The sequence below is a fragment of the Schistocerca nitens genome, chromosome 5, assembly GCF_023898315.1.
Source record: "Schistocerca nitens isolate TAMUIC-IGC-003100 chromosome 5, iqSchNite1.1, whole genome shotgun sequence".
Taxonomy (NCBI): domain Eukaryota; kingdom Metazoa; phylum Arthropoda; class Insecta; order Orthoptera; family Acrididae; genus Schistocerca; species Schistocerca nitens.
The window spans coordinates 764,422,926-764,447,398 of record NC_064618.1 but is presented as its reverse complement, the minus strand read 5'-3'; the positions used below and the strand labels follow the sequence as shown (position 1 = coordinate 764,447,398).

The 24,473-nt window shown below is 46.3% G+C and overlaps 1 protein-coding gene across 1 annotated transcript in view; it reads left to right on the top strand.

The window, feature by feature from the left end:
• LOC126260707 (cytokine receptor-like) overlaps nucleotides 1–24,157 on the top strand; it is a 309,262-nt gene extending 285,105 nt beyond the window's left edge. Inside the window, exons 4-5 of the mRNA XM_049958043.1 lie at nucleotides 1,529–1,778; nucleotides 21,906–24,157. Coding sequence (XP_049814000.1) covers nucleotides 1,529–1,778; nucleotides 21,906–22,271 — 616 coding nt within the window. The 3' untranslated portion in view covers nucleotides 22,272–24,157. The remainder of the gene's footprint in view (nucleotides 1–1,528; nucleotides 1,779–21,905) is intronic.
• The last annotated feature ends 316 nt before the right edge of the window (nucleotides 24,158–24,473 follow it).

The window sequence follows — 24,473 nt, the reverse complement described above, 5'->3', positions numbered from 1 at the left end:
GCGATGGACAGTCCTGGGAAAGGTGAAGAGATTTTAAGGGTCCAACATTGGCTATCATACAGCAGCAGAGGTAACACCATTACTCTGTAGAGTTTAATTTATGTTTCTTTCCGTACTTTACGTTTTAATGTTCGTTGTATAGTTCCACAGAAATGCCTGAGTCTGTACAATTGTAGCCCAACAACATCTAACTTGGAAAATTTAAAACTGCACCCTAAATATTTAAACTCTCTTACTTATGCAATTATTTGTTCGTCTGTAACAGTTTTGGCTCCTATGGGTCCCGTTCCTTGAAATGCTATCACTTTTGTTTTATCTGTTGATATTTTCGTTCCGTATGTAGCGGAGTTTGACTCAATTTGTATACTGAAATTTGAAACTTTTCTTCAGATTCTCCTATTATAATCTGATAATCAGCAAACAGTATCGTCATAAAATTAAAACTATCACTTCTTAATGTGCCATTTAATTAAGTCAACCATTTACGAAAAAGAGTGAGGAACTGTGGGCAGCCTTGTCTGACTCCTTGATTGACGTCGGCAGATTTTGTCCCATTCCTCACAGTACGGATCATTTTTTATTAATTTTGTATAATGACTTAACTGCCATAGTCAGAAATGCTGGAACTCTCAATTCCTTAAGTGATTCCAATAGCATCTTCCGCCTTACCTTGTCAGACGCCTTTTCATAGTCGATAAAAGCATAATGAGTTGGGAATCTAAATTCCTTTCTTTTTTCGGTTACTTGTGCCAAAGTGAAAAGACAGTAAGAACACGATCTACCTTTTCTAAAGCCCGGCCGGCTAGCCACACGGGGTCTACGGCGCTGCTTCTCGAGCGGGAAGGGGTGCCGGTCCCCGGCACGAATCCGCGCACCGGCCAGCCTGTGGCGGTTTTGCATCTGCCTCGGCGAGTGCGGGCTGGTTCCCCTTATTCCGCCTCAGTTACACTATGTAGGCGATTGCTGCGCAAACACTGTCTCCATCTATTCGTACACTATACTTGCCACGCAAACATTGGGGTTACACTCGTCTGGTATTAGGTGTTCACCCCGGAGAGGGGGGGGGGGGGGGAGGAGGGCCGAACGAACCGCACAATAACACTAGGTTCGTTGTGGGACAGTGGTGAGGTGGGTGGACTGGTGTGGCCTGTTATTGGGTTGTGAACCACTGAGGGCTACGGCGCGACGAAGCCTCTCCGTCGTTTCTAGGTCCCCTGTTCAATACGCAATACACACCTTTGCTAAAACCATGTTTTACCCCTAACATACGTGCTTCTGCTCTTGGTACTAATCTACTAAGGTAAAGGGTAAGGACAACTCACTTCTGTCAAACGTTTAAGCTAGCAACACGAATGTTAGAGGTCAGACACATAAAGACAACGAGTACTAAGCCTGCCAACAGCAAGCCTGTTTTTTGCTTGCCACTCACACCTGTTGCCTTTTTGATTGGCGAAAGCGGTTAGGGGATGCTTGTCACTAATACGAAGCGAGTGCTGGAGGTTCACTGACCCGCGCTGTCTGGTTGCAGGTACACCCAGATGGGCGCCAACAACGAGCTGGTGGCTGTGGCAGAACTGAAGACACCGCCGGCCGCCCACAGCCTCAACGACAACGGGACGAGTAGGGGCTACGTGCCGCGGCCCGCGGAAGCTGCGCCGGCGGCCGCCAAGCAGCAGCTGGTGCTGACTCCGCTCACCCAGTGGGCGCCCAACCACGGCCACAACAGCACTGTGCCTTACGTCACCGCCGCCAGACCGCAGCAGCAGCAGCAGCAGCAGGTACACTTGCTCTTAAGTCTATTCCCCTGTACAGGGTGACTATTAACCAAAGGGACAAACTTCCCGAGAGGAAAAGGAACAAAATAATTCATATTTCTCTTAAACAGTCGTCTGGCGCATTTTTTTTTTCTAGCAGAAATGTGCAATTTCGTGTTTGCACTGTGTAGCTACAGACAGCCAGAACAATTACTGCTCGTCAGATCTTTCGTGAGACGCCCGGTGTCAACAGAAACCAACCATTTGTTTCCCATTACAAACAAAATTATACACATCAAAACAAGTTTTGCATCACCCCGGTTCCCAGAACTCCTGAAGATAGACGTTGGCTCTAGATATTGTATCACAGACACGGTCCCTTTTACTGTTCAGAGATGCCACTAAACCCCTCCCAAAGATGTGAACAACCATGCATGAGCAGCGCCTATTAGACGGAGGGGGTCCGACAGCCGATCAGTTCCAGTCATTCAACCAGGAAGGAGGCACACGGCTCGTGTTGTCTGTAGTTCAACCATGCCTAGACGGTCAGTACCTCGGTTCGATCGTGTCCGCATTGTTACTTTGTGGCAGGAAGGGCTCTCAACAAGGGAAGTGTCCAGGCGTCTCGGAATGAACCAAAGCGATATTGTTCAGACATTGAGGAGATACAGAGAGACAGTAACTGTCGATAACATGCCTCACTCAAGCCGCCCAAGGGCTACTACAGCAGTGGATGACCGCTACCTACGGATTATGGCTAGGAGGAACCCTGACAGCAACGCCACCATGTTGAATAATGCTTTTCGTGCAGCCACAGGACGTCGTGTTACGACTCAAACTGTGCGCAATAGGCTGCATGATGCACAACTTCACTCCCGACGTCCATGGCGAGGTCCATCTTTGCAACCACGACAATATGCAGCGCGGTACGGATGGGCCCAACAACATGCCGAATGGACCGCTCAGGACTGGCATCACGTTCTCTTCACCGATGAGTGTTGCATGTGCCTTCAACCAGACAATCGTCGGACATGTGTTTGGAGGCAACCCTGTCAGGCTGAACGCCTTAGACACATTGTCCAGCGTTGCAGCAAGGTGGAGTTTGGGTCAAATGGCTCTGAGCACTATGGGACTCAACTGCTGTGGTCATTAGTCCCCTAGAACTTAGAACTACTTAAACCTAACTAACCTAAGGACATCACACACATCCATGCCCGAGGCAGGATTCGAACCTGCGACCGTAGCAGTCCCGCGGTTCCGGACTGCAGCGCCAGAACCGCACGGCTACCGCGGCCGGCCAAGGTGGAGTTTCCCTACTGTTTTGGGGTGACATTATGTGGGCCGACGTACGCCACTAGTGGTCATGGAAGGCGCCGTAACGGCTGTACGCTACGTGAATGCCACCCTCCGTCCGATAGCGCAACCATATCAGGAGCATATTGGGAGACGACAATGGACGACAATTCGCGCCACCATCGTGAACATCATGTCAATGACTTCCTTCAGGATAACGACATCGCTCGACTATAGTGGCCAGCATGTTCTCCAGACATGAACCGTATCGAACATGCTTGGGGTAGAGTGAAAAGGGCTGTTTATGGACGACGTCAGCCACCAATCACTCTGAGGCATCTACGCCGAATCGCCGTTGAGGAGTGGGACAATCTGGACCAACAGTGCCTTGATGAACTTGTGAATAGTATGCCACGACGAATACAGGCATGCATCAGTGCAAGAGGACGTGCTACTGGGTATTAGAGGTACCAGTGTGTACAGCAGTCTGGACCAACACCTGTGAAGGTCTCGCTGTATGGTGGTACAACATGCAACATGTGGTTTTCATGAGCAATAAAAAGGGCGGAAATGATGTTTACGTTGATCTCTATTCCAATTTTCTGTACAGTTTCCACAACTCACGGAACTGAGGTGATGCAAAACTTTTTTTGGTATGTGTATTTTTAAATCGGAATTTTATGTCGACATTCGATAAAGCGCTCGAAAATTAGCCTAGTTCGATATTCGTTTCCTCGATATGTATTAACCGGGACTGTAAAACACGAAGAATACACAGCAGTCTAGCAGCAGCTCAGCAGCGCTGCATCTTTGCAGTAACTGTGAGCGCGGGCCAGGGCACTACATGTGGCTCTCGTTGTCGCTATAAGCCGAAGGTAATGGATCAGTGTAACTCGAGCAGACATGCAAGATACCTCGCAGAACTGTACTGTCAAGTCAATGAATTTGAGAGAGGGTGCATTATTGGCATGAGACAATCTGATGCACCCATCCGGGAAATTGCTGCTCGTTTGGGACGAAGTGTTTCGGCAGTGTAAAGGGTGTGCGCAGAATGGTCTTCGGAAGGCAGTGTAACTTAAAGAGAGGGATCAGGTCGCACCACCCAGGCCAGATCATCCCCCCCCCCCCCCCCTCCAGTAAGATCGGTACCACATCCGAATGGCATTGCAGGACAGATCTGCCCTCCTCCTCGGCTCTGGCGCAACAGTGTAACACATTATATACTATTAAGGGTGACTGTTCGTCGCCGTTTGTTACGGCACGGATTACGTGCGCATCGTCCATTTCTCCGCCTTCCTTTGACGAATGTGCAGAAACGAGTTAGACGGCAATGGTTTATGGAACGACGTAGAAGGGGTCAGGAATTGCATCAGATAGTGTTTTCGGACGAATCGAGGTTTTATTTATTTATTTATTTATTTGAAAATGATGGCCGAATTTTGGTTCGCCCCGGACAGGGGGAGCGGCGTCACTGTGATTGCATTCGTACAAGACACACAGCGCTAACTCAAGGCCTTATGGTGTGGGGTGCTATTGGTCACAACCACAAATCACAATTGGTGCGTGACCGGTGTGATCTGCGTGAATGACATCATGCGACCTGTAGGCATACTCTTTCTGCAGAGCACGCCAGACGCCATTTTTCAGCAACACAATGCGCGACCACATGTTGTTGCACGAACACGTACCTTCTTGATGTCACAGAATATCAAACTTTTGCCCTGGCCCACCAGATCACTGAACTTTTCGCTAATAGAAAATGTGTGGGGTATGGTGAAACGACAGGTGCAGCAGTGTGACCCAATGCCAACCACCACAGATGAAATCTGGAACCAGGTGAATGCAGCATGGATGGCTGTACCACAGGACCCCATTCGTGCCTTATAGGCGTCGATGCTGTCGCGCATGGAACAAGATATCAGGGCTCTTGACCCCTGCGTACTAGGCAGCAGGACACATGCTAAACCGAGGTGACTGAAATGTTAATCATTTCTGCACAACATACTAATGAAAGCATCCGGTTAATATGAACGTCCCATATCTAGTCGTTAAAGGTTTTCTGTTTTTCTGAACATGAGAGTACATATTGAGAAAACGAACATCGCACTACGCAAATCTGGGACAGCTCTATCAAATGGGCACGTAAAAGTCCACTTAAAAAATCATTTTGTTTGTAAAGGGAGACAAACCAGTTTTTCTGTTGACAATGGGAGTCGCATGAAAGACGTGATGAGCACTATTCGTTTGGGATGACTCCAGCTACACAATACAAAAACGAATTGCATATATCATCTGAAACACCAGAGAAAATGCGCCTGATCACTTTTAGGAGAGATACCCTGTATATCCGGAAACTGACGGCGAGTCCGGGACAAAGCAGTTACTAGTGGAACACTACAAGCATTAATTTCTTCCACGGTACAAAGGATTCTCAAAGTGACTGCCATCTTGTTAATGGCAATTCCTCCTCTCCTGGTGTACGGCGAAGGCTGACCCCTGCGACTGTTCCTTGAAATGTTCCTGGTCTCCTCGACTGTAGAAGCTGGACATATGGAATCTTTCTGCTGTGATATATTACTGCACCTAAATCTGCTAACACTGTAAGTTGTCTCTTATATTCCGTATGAAGTTGCATATGGAGGGCTATGCAGGCTAAATTGGGAGACTAAATTCTAAGTGTTACAATGGTTGTTGAAGACGAGTACTGTGTAGTCATATCCCTAAAAGTTATGTCATTGTTCCTGTTGGAATTCTTTTCCCTAGGCCATGGCTTACTAGTCAGTGTGGTTTTGGGATTGCTTCTACAGTCACTACAATAATGTTGCAGATCTTTACTTTAAGAATAAAGACATACTATCTTATTTATTGATTCATATGAAATACGAAAACACCATCTGTCAATTCAACACAGTCATCCCTTCACGAGAGTCAATCGAGACCTATACATCCATATCCACGTCCATACAAATTATAAAAATGGATGTGCATGTCTGTGTATGTTCCACATCTCCTCCTAAACCACTGGCCTGATTTCAACCAAACTTGGTACACGTATCATTAATTGTCTGGAAAGAATAACTTTGGGGATAAGAACTACCCATCTATCGAAGCGTTGGGGATTGGGGTGAAACGGTAATATAGCCCATGAGGCGGGAATACCCATACTTAGTTATACATGATTTGAGAATGAGAGCACACGGAGACTTGCAACGAACGTTACACATAATTTCAAACCGAAACTTCTTCTTGCCGACAACCCCTACGAAATGGTGAAAGGAAAAATGTTTGTCGCTTACTACATTTACAAATACACGTGAAACTGGTTAAATAAGTGTGAAATATATTTAACATGTGCATATTGAACAAAGCCATGAGAGAAATGATCCTAAATCCCTGATACACATGCTAGTTACAACCTGGAAAGAAATACTGTAGTGTAAGACTCGCCAGCCTCCTGTTGGAGTGAGTCTGATAATGAGAAGGGAGGACGAGGCAATGGACAGCAAGAGGGGAGGAGAAGATACCCACAACTAGGAGGAGGAGATGTACAGAGAGAGGGGAGAGGAGGAGATGGACCCAGAAAGGAAAGGTGAGGGGATAATGGGGAGAGGGGAGGAGGAGATGGAGAGAGAGAAGGGAGAGAAGGAGATGGACAGATACAGGGGAGGAGAAGATTGACAGGAGGAAGAGATAGCATTAGAGGTGGAAGGAGGAGATCGAAAGAGGTGGAAGGAGTGGATGGACAGAATGGAAGAAAAGACCAGGGGAGATGGGCAGAGAGAGGATGGTGGAAGAAATGGGTAGAGAGAGAGTTGGAAAGAGGAGATGGAGTAATAGAAGACTGGAGTAAACAAATTCATGGGCAGCACCAGGTTTCTTATTTAGTTAATAAATCAGTATAATGAACATAGCTCTATAGAGGCCAGGGTGGCTGGCCTCCATGGTGGGTGGTGTAACTGGATTGGTAGAGATCAGAAGGCCAGTAGTTCAGCATCCTGGGTAGGGTAGCACTGGAGCAGTGAGTGGATGCCTGGTAGTTGTCCAACAAATCACGAAAAGACCATTGTTGAAACAGTCATTTATTGCTCGTAAATTACAACAATCGTTATGATACTTGGAGAGGGCAAAGTCCCCTGAGCGTAAGCGGTAGGCGACCAGGGGCCTGCGAAGAGGTGCATCAGTAGCGACGAGAGGCTGGTGGAGTGACGACGGCAGCGACTTGGCAAGAATGCTGACCACAGCAGGGGCGGCGGCTCCCGGTGCTGACTAGGAGCAGCCTGGCTGCGCGGGGTGGGGTGTGCACAGCACGTAGAATCGTGCCGTGTTCCCAGTGTGGATGAGACACCTTACTGCAGCATCGTATGTCCACACAAGCAAAGGTGGGGATCAAGGGAAGTGCCTGCACGAGCAATGGTGGCTGAGCAGCTGCATCGCCCTTGGCTCTAACTGTACGCTACGCCATCAGGCAGCCTACCGGCTGGAGGGTGCTTAAGTCCACAATACTGATCTCAGCGCAAGCGACAAGGCCGCAGCTAGTAGCGGCGGAGTCCAGAGGTGGAAGAGTCGTTGAACCATGCTGACTGCTATCCCTCTAACTATAAATGAGAAGTGTTAATGTGGGCCTGGCCTGACCCTATTTTACTAAAGCATGGGTTTATGGGTTTCTGCCATAACACGACCATAGCTCGGATATGAAGCAATCAGGTCCCCTACGCTGCAGCTGCTCTGTCCTACTGCATCACTGCTATTATGCCACTGGTCCCTCTGCCTGACCGTAGTATGCGGTAACCATCTTGACGCAGGCAGCCTCTGATGTAACTCTGCCTGTCCAGCATGAACTAACCCTAACCCGCTTCCATATCCTTTTGCATTAACTGTGGAAGGTGTCTCAGTTTTACTTAGCCGTGTCCAGTAAATTAAGTATTTGCGGCGCAACAATTCTACTTCGAGCATCACAAATATTAAACAAAACTGTCTTTATGTTCGATTTTTTTTTAAAAATGTGATTACCGTTTTCCGAGGCAGGGGCAAAGCACCCTGTCGGAGCCTTCCCACATTCCAGCTCCAGGGCTCGTGACCATCTGTCATCAACAAATCATGATCCCAATGTGCCTTAAACAACGCAGTTCGATGTCCATTTCTAAGTTGTCTTCGTCTTCTTTGGATCTCCTGGTATCGATACGAAACAAGCGAAAAACATTAGTATGTTTCAAAGAAAGTGTTATTCTGTCAGTAGGTGTGGCCACCTGGTTGCGTTGTGGCGATGCACTCTGGTGCTCAGGTTGCGGATTTGCTGATTCTGTAAAGTCTTACATTTCGCGTAGAAGTCACCAGTGTGCATCTCTTTCGGAAGAGAAGTATTCCGTCTAATTGATGGATTTCCGCCGTCGGGAAATCCCGAGGTAGGTGCAAAGCGATTTTGGGAGCTCGATTTTTCACCGTGCGGAGGTGGTCGATTTGTGTGTCGTCTGCAATTCCCCAGACGACAGTTCCAGAACAGTTTTGAAAAGTTTTAGGAGCCACAGACCTCGTCCCAATGATTAAAAAAAGCGTAAAAGAAAAAATGTTCAAATCAATTCCAACAATCGCAGCATACATCATTTGCCTCCAAGCCGTTTGTAAGTTTTGTGAAACTGATTTTGCGTTTGGTTTTAAAGACTAACAAAAACATTGGCTCACAAGGAGTGAATCTAGCATTTGTTTGTATCGTCTAATGTTAAGTGCAAATGTGGCAATAAGTCAGTACAGCAACCTCAATAATTTTCCTTCTATTTTATTTTATTCCTATGCACATTTTGAAATTTTATTAGAGACCATAGTTGCTTTAGTATAAGGTTATGTATTACATATGGAGGACGCCAGGCAGCCAACCGATGTGTTCTCTCTGCCTTGGTTACTCAGCAGTCTTTAATGAACTGTGACAAGAGCTTGAACAACAGGTGTAGACGTACTAGGGCATATATAACACCTCCGAAATACTGATATGTACTTTAATGTACAAGCGATATAGGTTACGTCATGAGTTGTAATTTTTGTATACAATACTCAGTCTTTGTACTTCTTGTATTTTTGGTATTGATATTGGCTAGTTACTAACCGAAATCTGGATCTGCTATAATAAAGGTAGATCGGAAACGACGACTGGCTGCTGTCTTTACCATTTTGAAAGTTATATCACAGTCGGGTAGCGCATTCCACTCCCCTAATGGAAGATAATTTAATAAAATTGTTTTTTACAAGTCAGACAATGCGAAGGGGCGAGTTACTTACTGTAAGGTCGGAACTTTCAACTTATTATTAGAATAGCTCACAATATTACGGCCTGATAAAATTGTCCAATAAGAACGAAATATCAACAGGTATCCTTTCTCTAATGCTCATGACCCGAACAGCAGCGCAATCTACCTCTCTTTATCAGTTACTTACATACCCCCTATTGCTGTTGTGCTGGCGACGGTCTAACAGCCACTCTTCAACCTCTGAGAAAGATAATTTACGTAAATACTCACAACATCTCTTCAGCTTCTGAGAAAGACATTTTACATACATACTTTAACATTTACAGTATTATGTGCATGATTCTACAGGATGTATCACAATTAATAGCGAAAACTGATAGGGGTGAAAGTTTACAATAATAGAAGCGAAAACGTCCGAGTAGACAGTGTTTCGCATACGAGATAACTGCGAGTGTGTGGTTACGAGCCGCCATCGGCTTCAGTTACGAGGTGCATACAAGTTCTAAGGCCTCCGATTTTTTTTCTAATTAACTACTCACCCGAAATCGATGAAACTGGCGTTACTTCTCGACATAATCGCCCTGCAGACGTACACATTTTTCACAGCGCTGACGCCATGATTCCATGGCAGCAGCGAAGGCTTCTTTAGGAGTCTGTTTTGACCACTGGAAAATCGCTGAGGCAATAACAGCACGGCTGGTGAATGTGCGGCCACGGAGAGTGTCTTTCATTGTTGGAAAAAGCCAAAAGTCACTAGGAGCCAGGTCAGGTGAGTAGGGAGCATGAGGAATCACTTCAAAGTTGTTATCACGAAGAAACTGTTGCATAACGTTAGCTCGATGTACGGGTGCGTTGTCTTGGTGAAACAGCACACGCACAACCCTTCCCGGACGTTTTTGTTGCAGTGCAGGAAGGAATTTGTTCTTCAAAACATTTTCTTAGGATGCACCTGTTACCGTAGTGCCCTTTGGAACGCAATGGGTAAGGATTACGCCCTCGCTGTCCCAGAACATGGACACCATCATTTTTTCAGCACTGGAGGTTACCCGAAATTTTTTTGGTGGCGGTGAATCTGTGTGCTTCCATTGAGCTGACTGGCGCTTTGTTTCTGGATTAAAAAATGGCATCCACGTCTCATCCATTGTCACAACCGACGAAAAAAAGTCCCATTCATGCTGTCGTTGCGCGTCAACATTGCTTGGCAACATGCCACACGGGCAGCCATGTGGTCGTCCGTCAGCATCCGTGGCACCCACCTGGATGACGCTTTTCGCATTTTCAGGTCGTCATGCAGGATTGTGTGCACAGAACCCACAGAAATGCCAACTCTGGAGGCGATCTGTTCAACAGTCATTCGGCGATCCCCCAAAACAATTCTCTCTACTTTCTCGATCATGTCGTCAGACCGGCTTGTGCGAGCCCGAGGTTGTTTCGGTTTGTTGTCACACGATGTTCTGCCTTCATTAAACTGTCGCACCCACGAACGCACTTTCGACACATCCATAACTCCATCACCACATGTCTCCTTCAACTGTCGATGAATTTCAGTTGGTTTCACACCACGCAAATTCAGAAAACGAATGATTGCACGCTGTTCAAGTAAGGAAAACGTCGCCATTTTAAGTATTTAAAACAGTTCTCATTCTCGCCGCTGGCGGTAAAATTCCATCTGCCGTACGGTGCTGCCATCTCTGGGACGTATTGACAATGAACGCGGCCTCATTTTAAAACAATGCGCATGTTTCTATCTCTTTCCAGTCTGGAGAAAAAAAATCGGAGGCCTTAGAACTTGAATGCACCTCGTAATATTGCCCTAGTCAGTACATACGTTTTTGAAATGTGAATTTTCGATTACTCATATTGACAGTACGCAGGAGGCGACGGCCAATGATTTGTCGATTATGATCCAAACCGACGCACTGTTATTTTTCCGATATACCCCTCAACTATACTATTTCACGGCCACAATGGTCCATCAAGTATGCATCCATCTGTATAGAATATTATGAGTCGGAATGTCCTTGAAAACACTACATTTAGCCACCAAAGGACATCAATAACTGCTTCCACGTACCCACTGCAGCCTGAGAAGTATTCGATTCCTGCACAGGGGAAATTTAAATAATGGAATGCATACCACACTAGTCCAACCATGCCGATGACGTAGACACGTACACAGCGGGGGCAACCAGATATACAGGCCCTGCAACGAAATTGTGACGTCACACTAGTCGGATTGTCCGTCACACTTCGAGAATGCTCGGCTCCGTGCAAGAGTCACGGGAAATCAATATTTAATTGAAAAGGTAGCCACTAAAGGCCACTCCGGACGCTGACGTTACGGTCATGCGAGCAAGACGACAAATATGGCGTGCTGTGATCACTCGTTGCTATGCAGTACCTGTTGTTTGCTTTAGTTGTATGCACTAGTTCCACACATCTGCATTATAAAGTTTTACCTGTGCGAGCGGGAAAGTCACAGAGTCGCAAACCTATTTCCCAGAGACGGATCATTCTGCCCCGTTCGAACTCATTCGCTTGTTCATAACTCATCATTTGTCGTAGATTTTAATCCTTTTAGCATCTGCCTTCATGTTTCCGTTTTGCTTGACGGCTTTTCATCAGTCTGCAATTCTTCATCCAGTTTCCACAAAGAGCTTACATTTTTTTTTACGCTATGCGAAATTTTTTGATGTTTAGTTGATTGACTAAACGTACCCGTATGAGATGAGGCAAGGATGGGGAAGGAAATCGGCTGTGCGTTTTCAAAGGAACCATCCCGGTATTAGCCTAAAGCGATCTAGGAAAATCACGGAATGCCTAAGGTATTATGGCTGTTTTCAACCGTCGTCCTCCCGAATACGACTCCAGTGTACTAACCACTGTGGCACCTCGCTCGGTAATGTTGTTGAAAAGAGTATTACAGTAATACGAGCCTTTTTATTCCGGCTGCAAAGAGCTCTTTATCTTGATGTTTGAACCAATTTCCGACAAACTTTTTCACTTTCTCGTTGTCCTGGAACCTCTTCAGTGTACCAAACGAATGGAAACCACTGGCTGCTAAATCAGGACTGTAAGGGTGATGAGGCAGTACTTCCCAGCCCATTTTATCGATGGTTTCACGGGTTAGTTGAGCAATATGAGGACGTGAGTTGTCTTGTTGGAGAATCACACCTCGTATCTGAGATCCACGACGTCTCTCTCTCTCTCTCTCACTGCTGGTTTCACTTTGTTTAAAAGCAAATCCGAGTAGTACTGGCTGTTCATTGTACGCTGCTCTTCGAGATAATCAAAGAAAACTGGGTCTTCAGCATCCCTAAATACCGTCAACATGACTTTTCCTGCTGGTGCTTGGGTTCTGAATTTTTTCTTAACAGGTTTGTTGGTGTGCTTCCACTCCATGCTTTGTCTTTTTGATTCTGGCTCATAATAGTGAACCCAAGTTTCATCGCAAGTTAAAATTCTGTTGAGGAAGTGCTCACCTGCTCTTTCATAACGTTCCTTTAGCTCTGTGCTCAACTTGTTTCTTTGTGTAGCCGCGTCAACTCCTTTGGGACCCATCTTGATCATGTTTTTAAGTGCTTCAGCTTATTACAGATAATGTTATCAACTGTGCCAGTACTAACTTGAACCTTATCAACTATCATTTCCACAGTCACACGGCGGAGGGCATGTAAATGTCATCAATTCGACTTTCAAGTGAGGGAGTTGAAATTGCAACTGGCCGGCCAGAACGGTGTTCGTCAGTCACTGAGTCGCGACCATTTTTGAACTGCTGTACCCACATGAAATAATTGGCACGATTCATACAACCTTCACCATAAACTTTAGACATTCTACAGTATACATTCACTGGTTTCTCGCCTTCAGCAAATAAAAAACGAATAACAGAACGTTGTTCGCTCGGTAAGGTCCACTAATGCGGACTTTTCAAGCGGAGTCGCCATCTTGGAATGTATTTTTGAGGTTATAAACAAAACAATGTTGATACATCAGCTGATAAGGGCTCATCCGAGTGATGCCAACTTAAGGACAGAAAAACAACCAAACTTTCCCTACTAACAGTTTTTTCCCCAGACAAATTTGTTTTATTATTGAATGACCCTCTTATACTCTAATAACAGATTTCCAGTGAAACTATACGCAACGTAGAATCGTGAAGTATGCTAAATGGTTCAAATGGCTCTGAGCACTATGGGACTTAACTGCTGTGGTCATCAGTCCCCTAGAACTTAGAACTACTTAAACCTAAGTAACTTAAGGACATCACACACATCCATGCCAGAGGCAGGATTCCAACCTGCGACCGTAGCGGTCGCGCGGTGCCAGACTGTAGCGCCTAGAACCGCTCGGCCACTCCGGCCGGCCTGAAATATGCTAAGCACAGAAACTAGCCAGCAGTCCCAGCTGAAGTAAATGCTGTCGGAGTGAAGTAGTGGAAATCAGTTATTCCTCAGCACTCTGTTAAACTGCATCCCAACATTATTATGTTCACGAATTCTTCTTTGGTGCGCGACTTCCCCAGTCAGTCCACCGCCAGGGCAAGCATTTGAGGCTGCCCCCTAACAACTCAGCTAACGCCAGTAAATTATCATGCCGCGTTTATTAGAAGTTGTAACAGTTTCAGTGAACCGAATTAATTGATTTGGTATGCTGTTTATTCCAGTCGTGGAACAATTCGTATATTCCAGTCGTGGAACAATTTGTACAGCAAGAGGGAAGAGTTTGAAACACATTACAGAGTACGTCGACACGGAGGCGTCAACTGAATGGCCCTCACGTGGGCGTTTGTGGGATTTCTGGCGCGCCATCTCGCCACGACAGCAGTGGTGTTTACAGGACCTCCGTTCCGTGAATTGCCTTCATGTGCCGCTTCACGTCGGCCGACCGCGTAAGCGGGCAATGGCATGTTTGCACTGCAGATAAGGAGGCAGCGTGCGTACCAAATAGCTCACTTGGAAATTTCCCGCTGCGACGTCGCTACCTCACAATGAATGGAAGATGAGACGAGTGTTCACAAAGTAACTTCATTTCTTTGCTGTTTGCATCCACTGACTTTCTGTCGATGTTGGAGTAGTTAGGGGCGTAGGGGTGTAAGGTAATCAACGCTTCACGCTGATCAGCCAGAACATTATGACCACCTTCCTAATAGCAGATCTTTGGCACGGATAACAGCGGCGACGCGTCGTAGAGTGGAAGTATTGAGGCCTTGGTAGGTCGCTGGAGGGAGTTGGCAACACATCTACACACACACACACACACACACACACACACACACACACACACACACATAATTCCAATATGGTCCGGGAAGGGGGCGATGAGCTCTAACGACACATTTAATCACATCCCAAAATTCAAATGGCTCTGAGCACTATGGGACTTAACTTCTGAGGTCATCAGTCCCCTAGAACTTAGAACTACTTAAACCTAACGACATCACACACATCCATGCACACATCCATGCCCGAGGCAGGATTCGAACCTGCGACTGTAGCGGTCGCGCGAATCACATCCCAGATGTGTCCGATCGGATTCAGTTCTGGCGAGTTGAGGCGCCAGCACATCATTTGGAACTCGCCACTGTGTTCCTCGAACCACCCTATCATGCTCCTGGCCTTGTGATGTAGCGCAATATCTTGTTGAAAAAATACAAATGCCGTCGGGAAAAATTGGTTCAAATGGCTCTGAGCACTATGGGACTTAACATCTAAGGTCATCAGTCCCCTAGAACTTAGAACTACTTAAACCTAACTAACCTAAGGACACCACCCAACACCCAGTCATCACGAGGCCCGTCGGGAAACATGAACCTCATGAAGGGTGTGTACGTAGTCTGAAACCAGACTACGACACTCCTTGGCCGTCATGGTGTCTTGCACAAGCTCCACTCGACCCATGGATGCCCACGTGAATGTGTCCCAGAGCATAATGGAGCCGTCGCCAGATTGTCTCCGTCCCGTAGTACGGTTGTCAAGGAGCTGGACCCCTGGAAGATGACGGATTCGCACACTCCCAATGGCTTGATGAAGAAGGTATCGGGAATCATCAGACCATGCAACGCTCTGCCACTGAGCCGACGCCCAGTGCCGATGGTCACTTTCCCATTTCAGTCGTAATTTCCGATGTCGTGGTGTTAACATTGGCACATGCGTGGGTCGTGGGCTGCTGAAGCCCGTCGTTAGGCCTGTTCGGTGCACTGCGTGTTCAGACACAGTCGTACTCTGTCCAGCATTAAAGTCTGATGTTAGTTCCGCCACGGTTCGCCGCCTGCCCCGTTTTACCAATCTCCCTAGCCTACGACGTCCGAAATCTTTAATTAGGGGTGACCGCCAAACTCCACGACGTCTGATTATGGTTTCACCTTGGTTTCGGGACGTGTTAAAGACACTCACCATAGCACAACTCGAATACCCGACAAGTCATGCAGTTTCCGAAATTCTCGGGCAGGGCCTTCGGGCCATCACACTCTCCCCTCGGTCAAACTCGTTAGATCACGCGCCTTCCCCAATCTACACATGCTCACTGGTATTACATATACCGTGTGTGTATCTGACTAGCAGTCACTCCTCGCCAGGTGACGCTGCGTCGCCTGGACGAGTTTCTCTCGATAGTAGGTCGGCGGGCATAGTGTTCTGACTGACTAGTGTGTATCCCTGCTAATGGGCTGTGCCATACATTTCATTCGCGGCAGAAGATGTTTTCTTCCAAGTTTTGTTATCTACATGCACCCATTCAGCTTGAATCAACAGGTCCTTGTAATTCTCTCTACATTCTCACACGCATAAATTTATTTAGGATCGAATTTGCACACAATCCAGGCTGGGACTGTCCTCTTGCTCTGTTGGAAAATAAGACTTCGTTCGTTCTCTGTGGTTTCTTACTTTCAACATTCGACTAAGGCCGGCCATTGTGGCCGAGCGATTCTAGGCGCTTCAGTCTAGAACCGCGTGACCGCTACGGTCGCAGGTTCGAATCCTGCCTCGGGCATGGATGTGTGTGATGTCCTTAGGTTAGTTAGGTTTCAGTAGTTCTAAGTTCTAGGGGACTGATGACCTCAGATGTTAAGTCCCATAGTGCTCAGAGCCATTTGAACCATTCGACTAAGATTATCATCCTGACTAGAGGACGGCTGCATACTTCTCACACTTCTGCAAAGTACTAAGGGATAACTCATCATTTAGAAAGTAGTTATTACTCAAAAAACAATCAGTGAAAATAATATTCGTTAGTGAATTTGTCGTGGATAACCCCTCAAAATCGATGGGGGCTTTGTCGTTCATAACCAAAACACAAGAAGGCAATACGGTTTTCATTACCTAAAGTTAAAACTGTATGTGGTTTACAATAATTTTCCATACGCAGCCACAAAAATCTCTGATCATCTTGACATTAACCTGAAATGTCTGCCAGGTAGCGAGGAAAATTTTAAATTTAAGCTGAAGTCGTTTCTTCCGAACAACACATTCTATTCTCTAGACGAATTTTTTAATGACAAAGTTGTAACACTTGTGCTATAAAAGACATTCTATTGTTAAATTTAATGCTTTCACTTGGAGTTCGAGTTGAGTCGACGTCTGATGTGGTACTTAAGGAGGTGCGCTGTTAGTAATCTACACTCCTGGAAATGGAAATAAGAACACATTGACACCGGTGTGTCAGACCCACCATACTTGCTCCGGACACTGCGAGAGGGCTGTACAAGCAATGATCACACGCACGGCACAGCGGACACACCAGGAACCGCGGTGTTGGCCGTCGAATGGCGCTAGCTGCGCAGTATTTGTGCACCGCCGCCGTCAGTGTCAGCCAGTTTGCCGTGGCATACGGAGCTCCATCGCAGTCTTTAACACTGGTAGCATGCCGCGACAGCGTGGACGTGAACCGTATGTGCTGTTGACGGACTTTGAGCGAGGGCGTATAGTGGGCATGCGGGAGGCCGGGTGGACGTACCGCCGAATTGCTCAACACGTGGGGCGTGAGGTCTCCACAGTACATCGATGTTGTCGCCAGTGGTCGGCGGAAGGTGCACGTGCCCGTCGACCTGGGACCGGACCGCAGCGACGCACGGATGCACGCCAAGACCGTAGGATCCTACGCAGTGCCGTAGGGGACCGCACCGCCACTTCCCAGCAAATTAGGGACACTGTTGCTCCTGGGGTATCGGCGAGGACCATTCGCAACCGTCTCCATGAAGCTGGGCTACGGTCCCGCACACCGTTAGGCCGTCTTCCGCTCACGCCCCAACATCGTGCAGCCCGCCTCCAGTGGTGTCGCGACAGGCGTGAATGGAGGGACGAATGGAGACGTGTCGTCTTCAGCGATGAGAGTCGCTTCTGCCTTGGTGCCAATGATGGTCGTATGCGTGTCTGGCGCCGTGCAGGTGAGCGCCACAATCAGGACTGCATACGACCGAGGCACACAGGGCCAACACCCGGCATCATGGTGTGGGGAGCGATCTCCTACACTGGCCGTACACCACTGGTGATCGTCGAGGAGACACTGAATAGTGCACGGTACATCCAAACCGTCATCGAACCCATCGTTCTACCATTCCTAGACCGGCAAGGGAACTTGCTGTTCCAACAGGACAATGCACGTCCGCATGTATCCCGTGCCACCCAACGTGCTCTAGAAGGTGTAAGTCAACTACCCTGGCCAGCAAGATCTCCGGATCTGTCCCCCATTGAGCATGTTTGGGACTGGATGAAGCGTCGTCTCACGCGGTCTGCACGTCCAGCACGAACGCTGGTCCAACTGAGGCGCCAGGTGGAAATGGCATGGCAAGCCGTTCCACAGGACTACATCCAGCATCTCTACGATCGTCTCCATGGGAGAATAGCAGCCTGCATTGCTGCGAAAGGTGGATATACACTGTACTAGTGCCGACATTGTGCATGCTCTGTTGCCTGTGTCTATGTGCCTGTGGTTCTGTCAGTGTGATCATGTGATGTATCTGACCCCAGGAATGTGTCAATAAAGTTTCCCCTTCCTGGGACAATGAATTCACGGTGTTCTTATTTCAATTTCCAGGAGTGTAGTTAGTGAACAGCAACATACCCATATATACTAATAATCATAGCCTGAAACTGAGGTTTTCTCCGTCATTTTCTGAAAGAAATTTCCGTCATTTGATTGAAAATTATTTTTCATTTATTTCACACAATCATGCTTTCAGCTTTATAGCCATGCTCAAGTGACCTGTATAAGTGATTAGTCATCGTTGAAAAGACAGATTTCTTATCTCACAAACAAATTGTCATGTTACACGATATGAGTACATACCAAAGATATATAATAGGGCTGACATTGTGCACATTGAATAACTATTAACATGCCGATGATGTATTTTACAGCCAGTACATTGCTACACACCCGCATTCATAAAATCCTTGCATCAGCTGACGTTAACATTTGTCCACGTTAACATCAGTTGATGCATGGATGTTACAAATGCAAGTACAGACGAAATTGTCTCAGTTTGCTGTATTTTGAGTGGATTTTTTTCTATGGATGTCTCTTGTAAGTCTCAAAGCCGTTTCCAGATTCTGAAACGGTTTGGTACACAGCCTTTCACACACCAGTTTACTGAATGGTTTCGCCTAAATATTTGATGTGAGAGACTCTCTCGATTTCACCGTCTAGATTTTTTAGAATTTTGGGTGCCAGATTGTTGTTACAAGTGTATTTTTTGTCAAATGATATTTGGAGCCCTATTCCTTCTGCTGTAACTTTAAAATTTCTGTTTCTATACTATTTCAGTGCCCTAACACAGAACCGCCAAGTCGTCTGCAAAAGCTAGGCAGTCCGTCCTAATACTGGTTCGCCAATTTTATGTTTTGATTTTAGATTCCGCCAATCTTGGATTACTTTTTCCGAGACGCAGTTGGAAAGTAATGCAGAGAGGCCATCACCTTGTCTCACCCCATATTTAATTCCAAAATTTTTCAGAAATGTTTCCCCTGAATTGTTATTGTACACGACAAAAAGCTGCAGCCCTAAAATGGAAACTTGAGGGAGACATCACATTAATACGCTTAAAAAAAAAAAAAAAGAAAAGGCAACGCACAACGAAGGAATTATCCGAATGGGACTGTAGATGTGATGAACAGACAAACAAATGGTCACAGTTTCAAAAACGTTGGATAATTGATCCAGGAGAAAAAGCTTCACAAACTGAGCAAGTCAATAACGGTTTGGTCCACCTCTGACCCTTTTATTTATTTAGCGTATGGCATCTACAGAGTAAAATTGTAAACTTGCACACATAATATTAATTAATATAATAAAAGAATTACAAATATATTATTAAATGATTGATTGCAGACAACAATATGCGAAAGATTAGGGAGACAGCCACTACAGCTATTGCAAGTCCACATCTAAGCAGGTCACCCACTGAACAGCACGTGGAACCTCTGGCCCTTATGCAAGCACTTATCTCACATTCCGCTGATTGGCCGAATTGTCGGATGTCGTCCTGAGAGACACAGTGCCAAATTCTGTCCAATTGGAGCGTTAGTTCGTCAAAGTCTCGAACTGGTTGAAGGGCCGTGCGAGTTCCGAACGTTCTCAACTGGGGAGAGATCCGGCGACTTTGCTGGCCAAGGTAGGGTTTGGCAAACACGAAGACAAGCAGTCGAAACTCTCGCCATGTGCAGGCGGGCATTATCTTGCTGAAATGTAAGACCATAGGTATGCACCATCATCGACGCCAGGCTGTGCTGTAAGGGTGCCTGGATGACACGAAAGGGGACCTGCTGTGGAAAGACATGGCACCCGAGGCCATCACTGCTTCCTATTAGGCATCCCACCGCTGTCCGTGACGTCTCCGCTGGTCATCGCGGCTCAGTTCGAAGCGAGACTCATCAGTGAAGACAGTTCTACTCCAGTCAGTGACAATATAGGTCGAATGTGCCCGTCACCATTGCAAAGACTTACCGGTGTGCAGAAGTCAACGGTAATTGGCGCAAGGGGGCCCGTGAGATAAGGCCCCTTTCTGCGGCCGCCTATTAATGGTCCTTGTCGCCACTGAAGCACCAGTTGCATGTCGGATCGCAGACAATGATGATGCCGGAGCTCTGAGTGTCTTTCTGACGATTACTCAGACCTCGTGTTCCGTCGTCTCTCTAGGTGGACCGCTTTCTTCTACATCTACATCCATACGCTGCAAGCGGAGGGTACCTTGAGTACCTCTATCGGTTCTCCCTTCTATTCCAGTCTCGTATTGTTCGTGGAAAGAAGGGTTGTCGGTATGCCTCTGTGTGGGCTCTAATCTCTCTGATTTTGTCCTCATGGTCTCTTCGCGAGATATACGTAGGAGGGAGCAATATACTGCTTGACTCCTCGGTGAAGGTATGTTCTCGAAACTTCAATAAAAGCCCGTACCGAGCTACTGAGCGTCTCTCCTGCAGAGTCTTCCACTGGAGTTTATCTATCATCTCCGTAACGCTTTCGCGATTACTAAATGATCCTGTAACGAAGCGCGCTGCTCTCCGTTGGATCTTCTCTATCTCTTCTATCAACCCTATATGGTACGGATCTCACACTGCTGAGCAGTATTCAAGCAGTGGGCGAACAAGCATACTGTAACCTACTTCCTTTGTTTTCGGATTGCATTTCCTTAGGATTCTTCCAATGAATCCCAGTCTGGCGTCTGCTTTACCGACGATCAACTTTATATGATCATTCCATTTTAAATCACTCCTAATGCGTACTCCCAGATAATTTATGGAACTAACTGCTTCCAATTGCTGACCTGCTATATTGTAGCTAAATGATAAGGGATCTTTCTTTCTATTGACGGTGTGTTTGGCCGTGGTCCACCCTTCCTGCGAACATCGTCGTAAAGCGCAATTGCTCCTATTCGAATGTCGAGCAATTCGCCGGTTACTCCAACCGACTTGTTTGAGCCCACCACACATTTTCTCACATAAGTTGACGTCTGTTTATATTGCTGACGCGCATGTGTGCGAGGCATGTTTACTGTCGAACTGAGTATACGGAATTAAATTCTCAGAGACTTTCTGCCCTGGCCTCGCGGAGACTTTCTGCCCTGGCCTCGACATATGCCCTGTTTACTATCCTTACTAGCTGCGCGGTGAAACTGCGCTGCAGTGTCACACTTTCAGCCATCATCACCGAGCGAGGTGGCGCAGTGGTTAGACACTGGACTCGCATTCGGGAGGACGACGGTTCAATCCCGCGTCCGGCCATCCTGATTTAGGTTTTCCGTGATTTCCCTAAATCACTCCAGGCAAATGCCGGGATGGTTCCTCTGAAAGGGCACGGCCGACTTCCTTCCCCATTCCTTCCCTAATTCGATGAGACCGATGACCACGCTGTCTGGTCTCCTTCCCGAAGCCAACCAACCAACCTCAGCCATCATCCAATTTTGCATTTTCCATCGTTTGCTGCATAAATATCAGTTTGTGACCAATTTGCATAGCTCATTCGTGGTGCGTTGTCTTTTTCTTTTTTTAACATCACCCTTTATTTTGTTGTCAGCATTTTGCTTACACCTTGATTCATGAGCCTTCCGTGTTGGCACGCTTTGATTGCTGATAGGCATATAGCGAGTACGTGTGGTGACGTGGGCGCTTTGCTCGTTGGTTCGCAGAACGCCCCCACCGTGTGGCCTTCCATCCGCTGCGAGATGCCCACTGCCGCCGCCACTGCAGCGCCCGCCGCAGCCAGAGGCTACGTCAGCGTGGACAACCTTCCCCCGCCACCAGCCAGTTCGGCGCCCTCCGCCCCCGGCGCGTCGCCGACGCCGGCGGGCTACGTCGTCTGCAGCTCGGGCCGCCCCCCGGACGGCTACGTCACGGCGGGCCCGCCCCCGCCTGCGCAGACGCCCACGCACCACTGCAAGCCCGGCGGGGCGTACGTGCTGCTGGGGGAGGCGGCGGGTGCGGGCAGACTGCCGCCCCCGGCTGCCGCCCCCGCGCGTGGCTACATCTCCCTGCAGCAGCTGGACAGGACTTAAGCCCAGTAGGCGCCCTGCGCGTGACCAGATCTGTTAGCTGGCTGCCATAGCCTCAAACTTGCTCAATTATCAGTACAGTGAAACCCGCAACTTCCGTTGCCCGCTAACTGCAGATTTTCTTCCGCACGAGAATCGACGTCAGTTAAGTTGCTGCTCTATAAAGTTAAGACACCTACAGCTTTCCCCACCCTATTCGACAGCCCACTGGAAGAGCACACGTGTATAGGTTTCACTGTATGTAACTGTAGCGTCGGCGTCAGTAGAGGGCGATTGGAACAACACACACGAGAAGCCTGTGAAGTTCAAACCCGCCGGTAGTTGGCCGCTGATTGCCAGAGTAGAAATTTACGTAGCTACGCATGATAGGAGTAGCAATGCGGGAGTACATGTAATACACAGCCTTTTAGTACAATTCAATTTACTGGCTGCGCCTTTAGTTTGTGGTTGATCCACAAAGACATTTAATCATGAAAGATAGACTTTTGACCAGGAAGAAAACTGGCGATTGACGCCACGTCCACAGGAATAAAGAAGGCAGCCAACTGCTAAGCGAATTTAGCTTTTTTAGCTTATATTTTTATCGTAAGTTTATAGCTTTACCGAGAGTTGCTAAAGTAGTCACAATTTCTGTTAGTTTGTCTCACAAGGTGAAAGACTTTTCATCCCACAAGAGTGTAAATTATGGAAGTTCGTCTATGATAAGAAAATATTCTGTGCCTCTATAAGATGCTGATACAAACGTATAGACTGTTGACTGGTTACGAGTTAACTGTCAAATATTTGATTCGTGGTATGTGTACAACTAAATATAAATACTAAGAGCACACACTGTGTGAAATCTGCGTTTGTGTGAATACTGGCCCATTCTTGCTTATTCTGCTTCATTGTATGTGTCTGCAATATGAGACTGTATGTGTACCTGTAAGTATTTGGAAAATTTCCCTGTTTGTGGTTGTCTCCTCACTGTGTGTGTGTGTGTGTGTGTGTGTGTGTGTGTGTGTTTTAGAATGTTGAAACTGTACCTGTGATGAATATTAATCATGTGTGGCCACTTCTGGATATGAGTGTATACTGTGTTTTAGTTGTATAAAACTAGTGACTTCCTCAAAAAAATGAGGTAATATTAATAAGTCATTCTTCATCAGCTGCTAAAAAGTGCCTTTTTTGCAGTTCTTTATTAAGTGCGTATAGTGTGTATTTCACCACAAGATGTACTGAATACGTATAAAAAATAAGTTTACATTACCAATCCAAAAATGTAATCTTTTTGTTCAATAATCGTTTTATCTGTATCACTGCTCAACTACTAGTTAAATCTTCTGCATCTGTTATCGACTGAAGTTGTACCTCATCACAAGGCAAAGGAAAGTTTTTATCATTCAAATATAAATTGTCCACTTTTATGTTATACACACAGGAAGTGTGATACATTAAATCACTTTTAATGGCACAAATTTAAAGTTCTATTTTTTGCTTATTCCGTACAAATACAGATTCGTAATCAAACTTGTCGTTCTTGTATAACTGCCTGTATAGCTTACATCGTGAAATGGGTACAAAATAATCCTGTCCACAAAAGTCCACCATTTGACAGTAGTATGCGTATTTTGTAAAACTGATTCAGTGCTGTAAAAACCAAATGAAGAACAAATAAAATTACTGCCTGTACCTTGGCTAAAATTTAGTTTCGTGCTTACTAGAGAACATTACTTGATCACAGAACCTGGTGCTGTGTTCATACTGCTGTTATAGTCATATGAGATTATGTTTTATTTTTGTTTTTATTGTATAAGCAAAAGCAGATATACACTAGCAATTGTTATCTCTGTATATATTTTGGTACCGGTACTTTTTAAGATGTATGTAAGCCACTGCAATAAATTGTGTGAGTCATAATTGTATATGGTATTATGCTTATTTAACCATTTCATAATGGAGGTAACCATAATCATCATTTAATAGGAACATGCACGGGCTCATCAGCTGGTAACAGTCGAAATCTGTATCATCTTCACAAAAAAAGTCCTGTAAAAAACTCTGTTCCTGGTCTGAAGGTACAATTTAATATTTTGTTCGTGGTCAGAAGGTACAATTTAATATTTCACATATCCAGAAGAAGAGCCTTAGTTTGTTGCAGAAACATAGTGTGAGAAAGCAAAGATCAAAAATATATTAGTTTCTGTATAGAAAATACAGTGATAC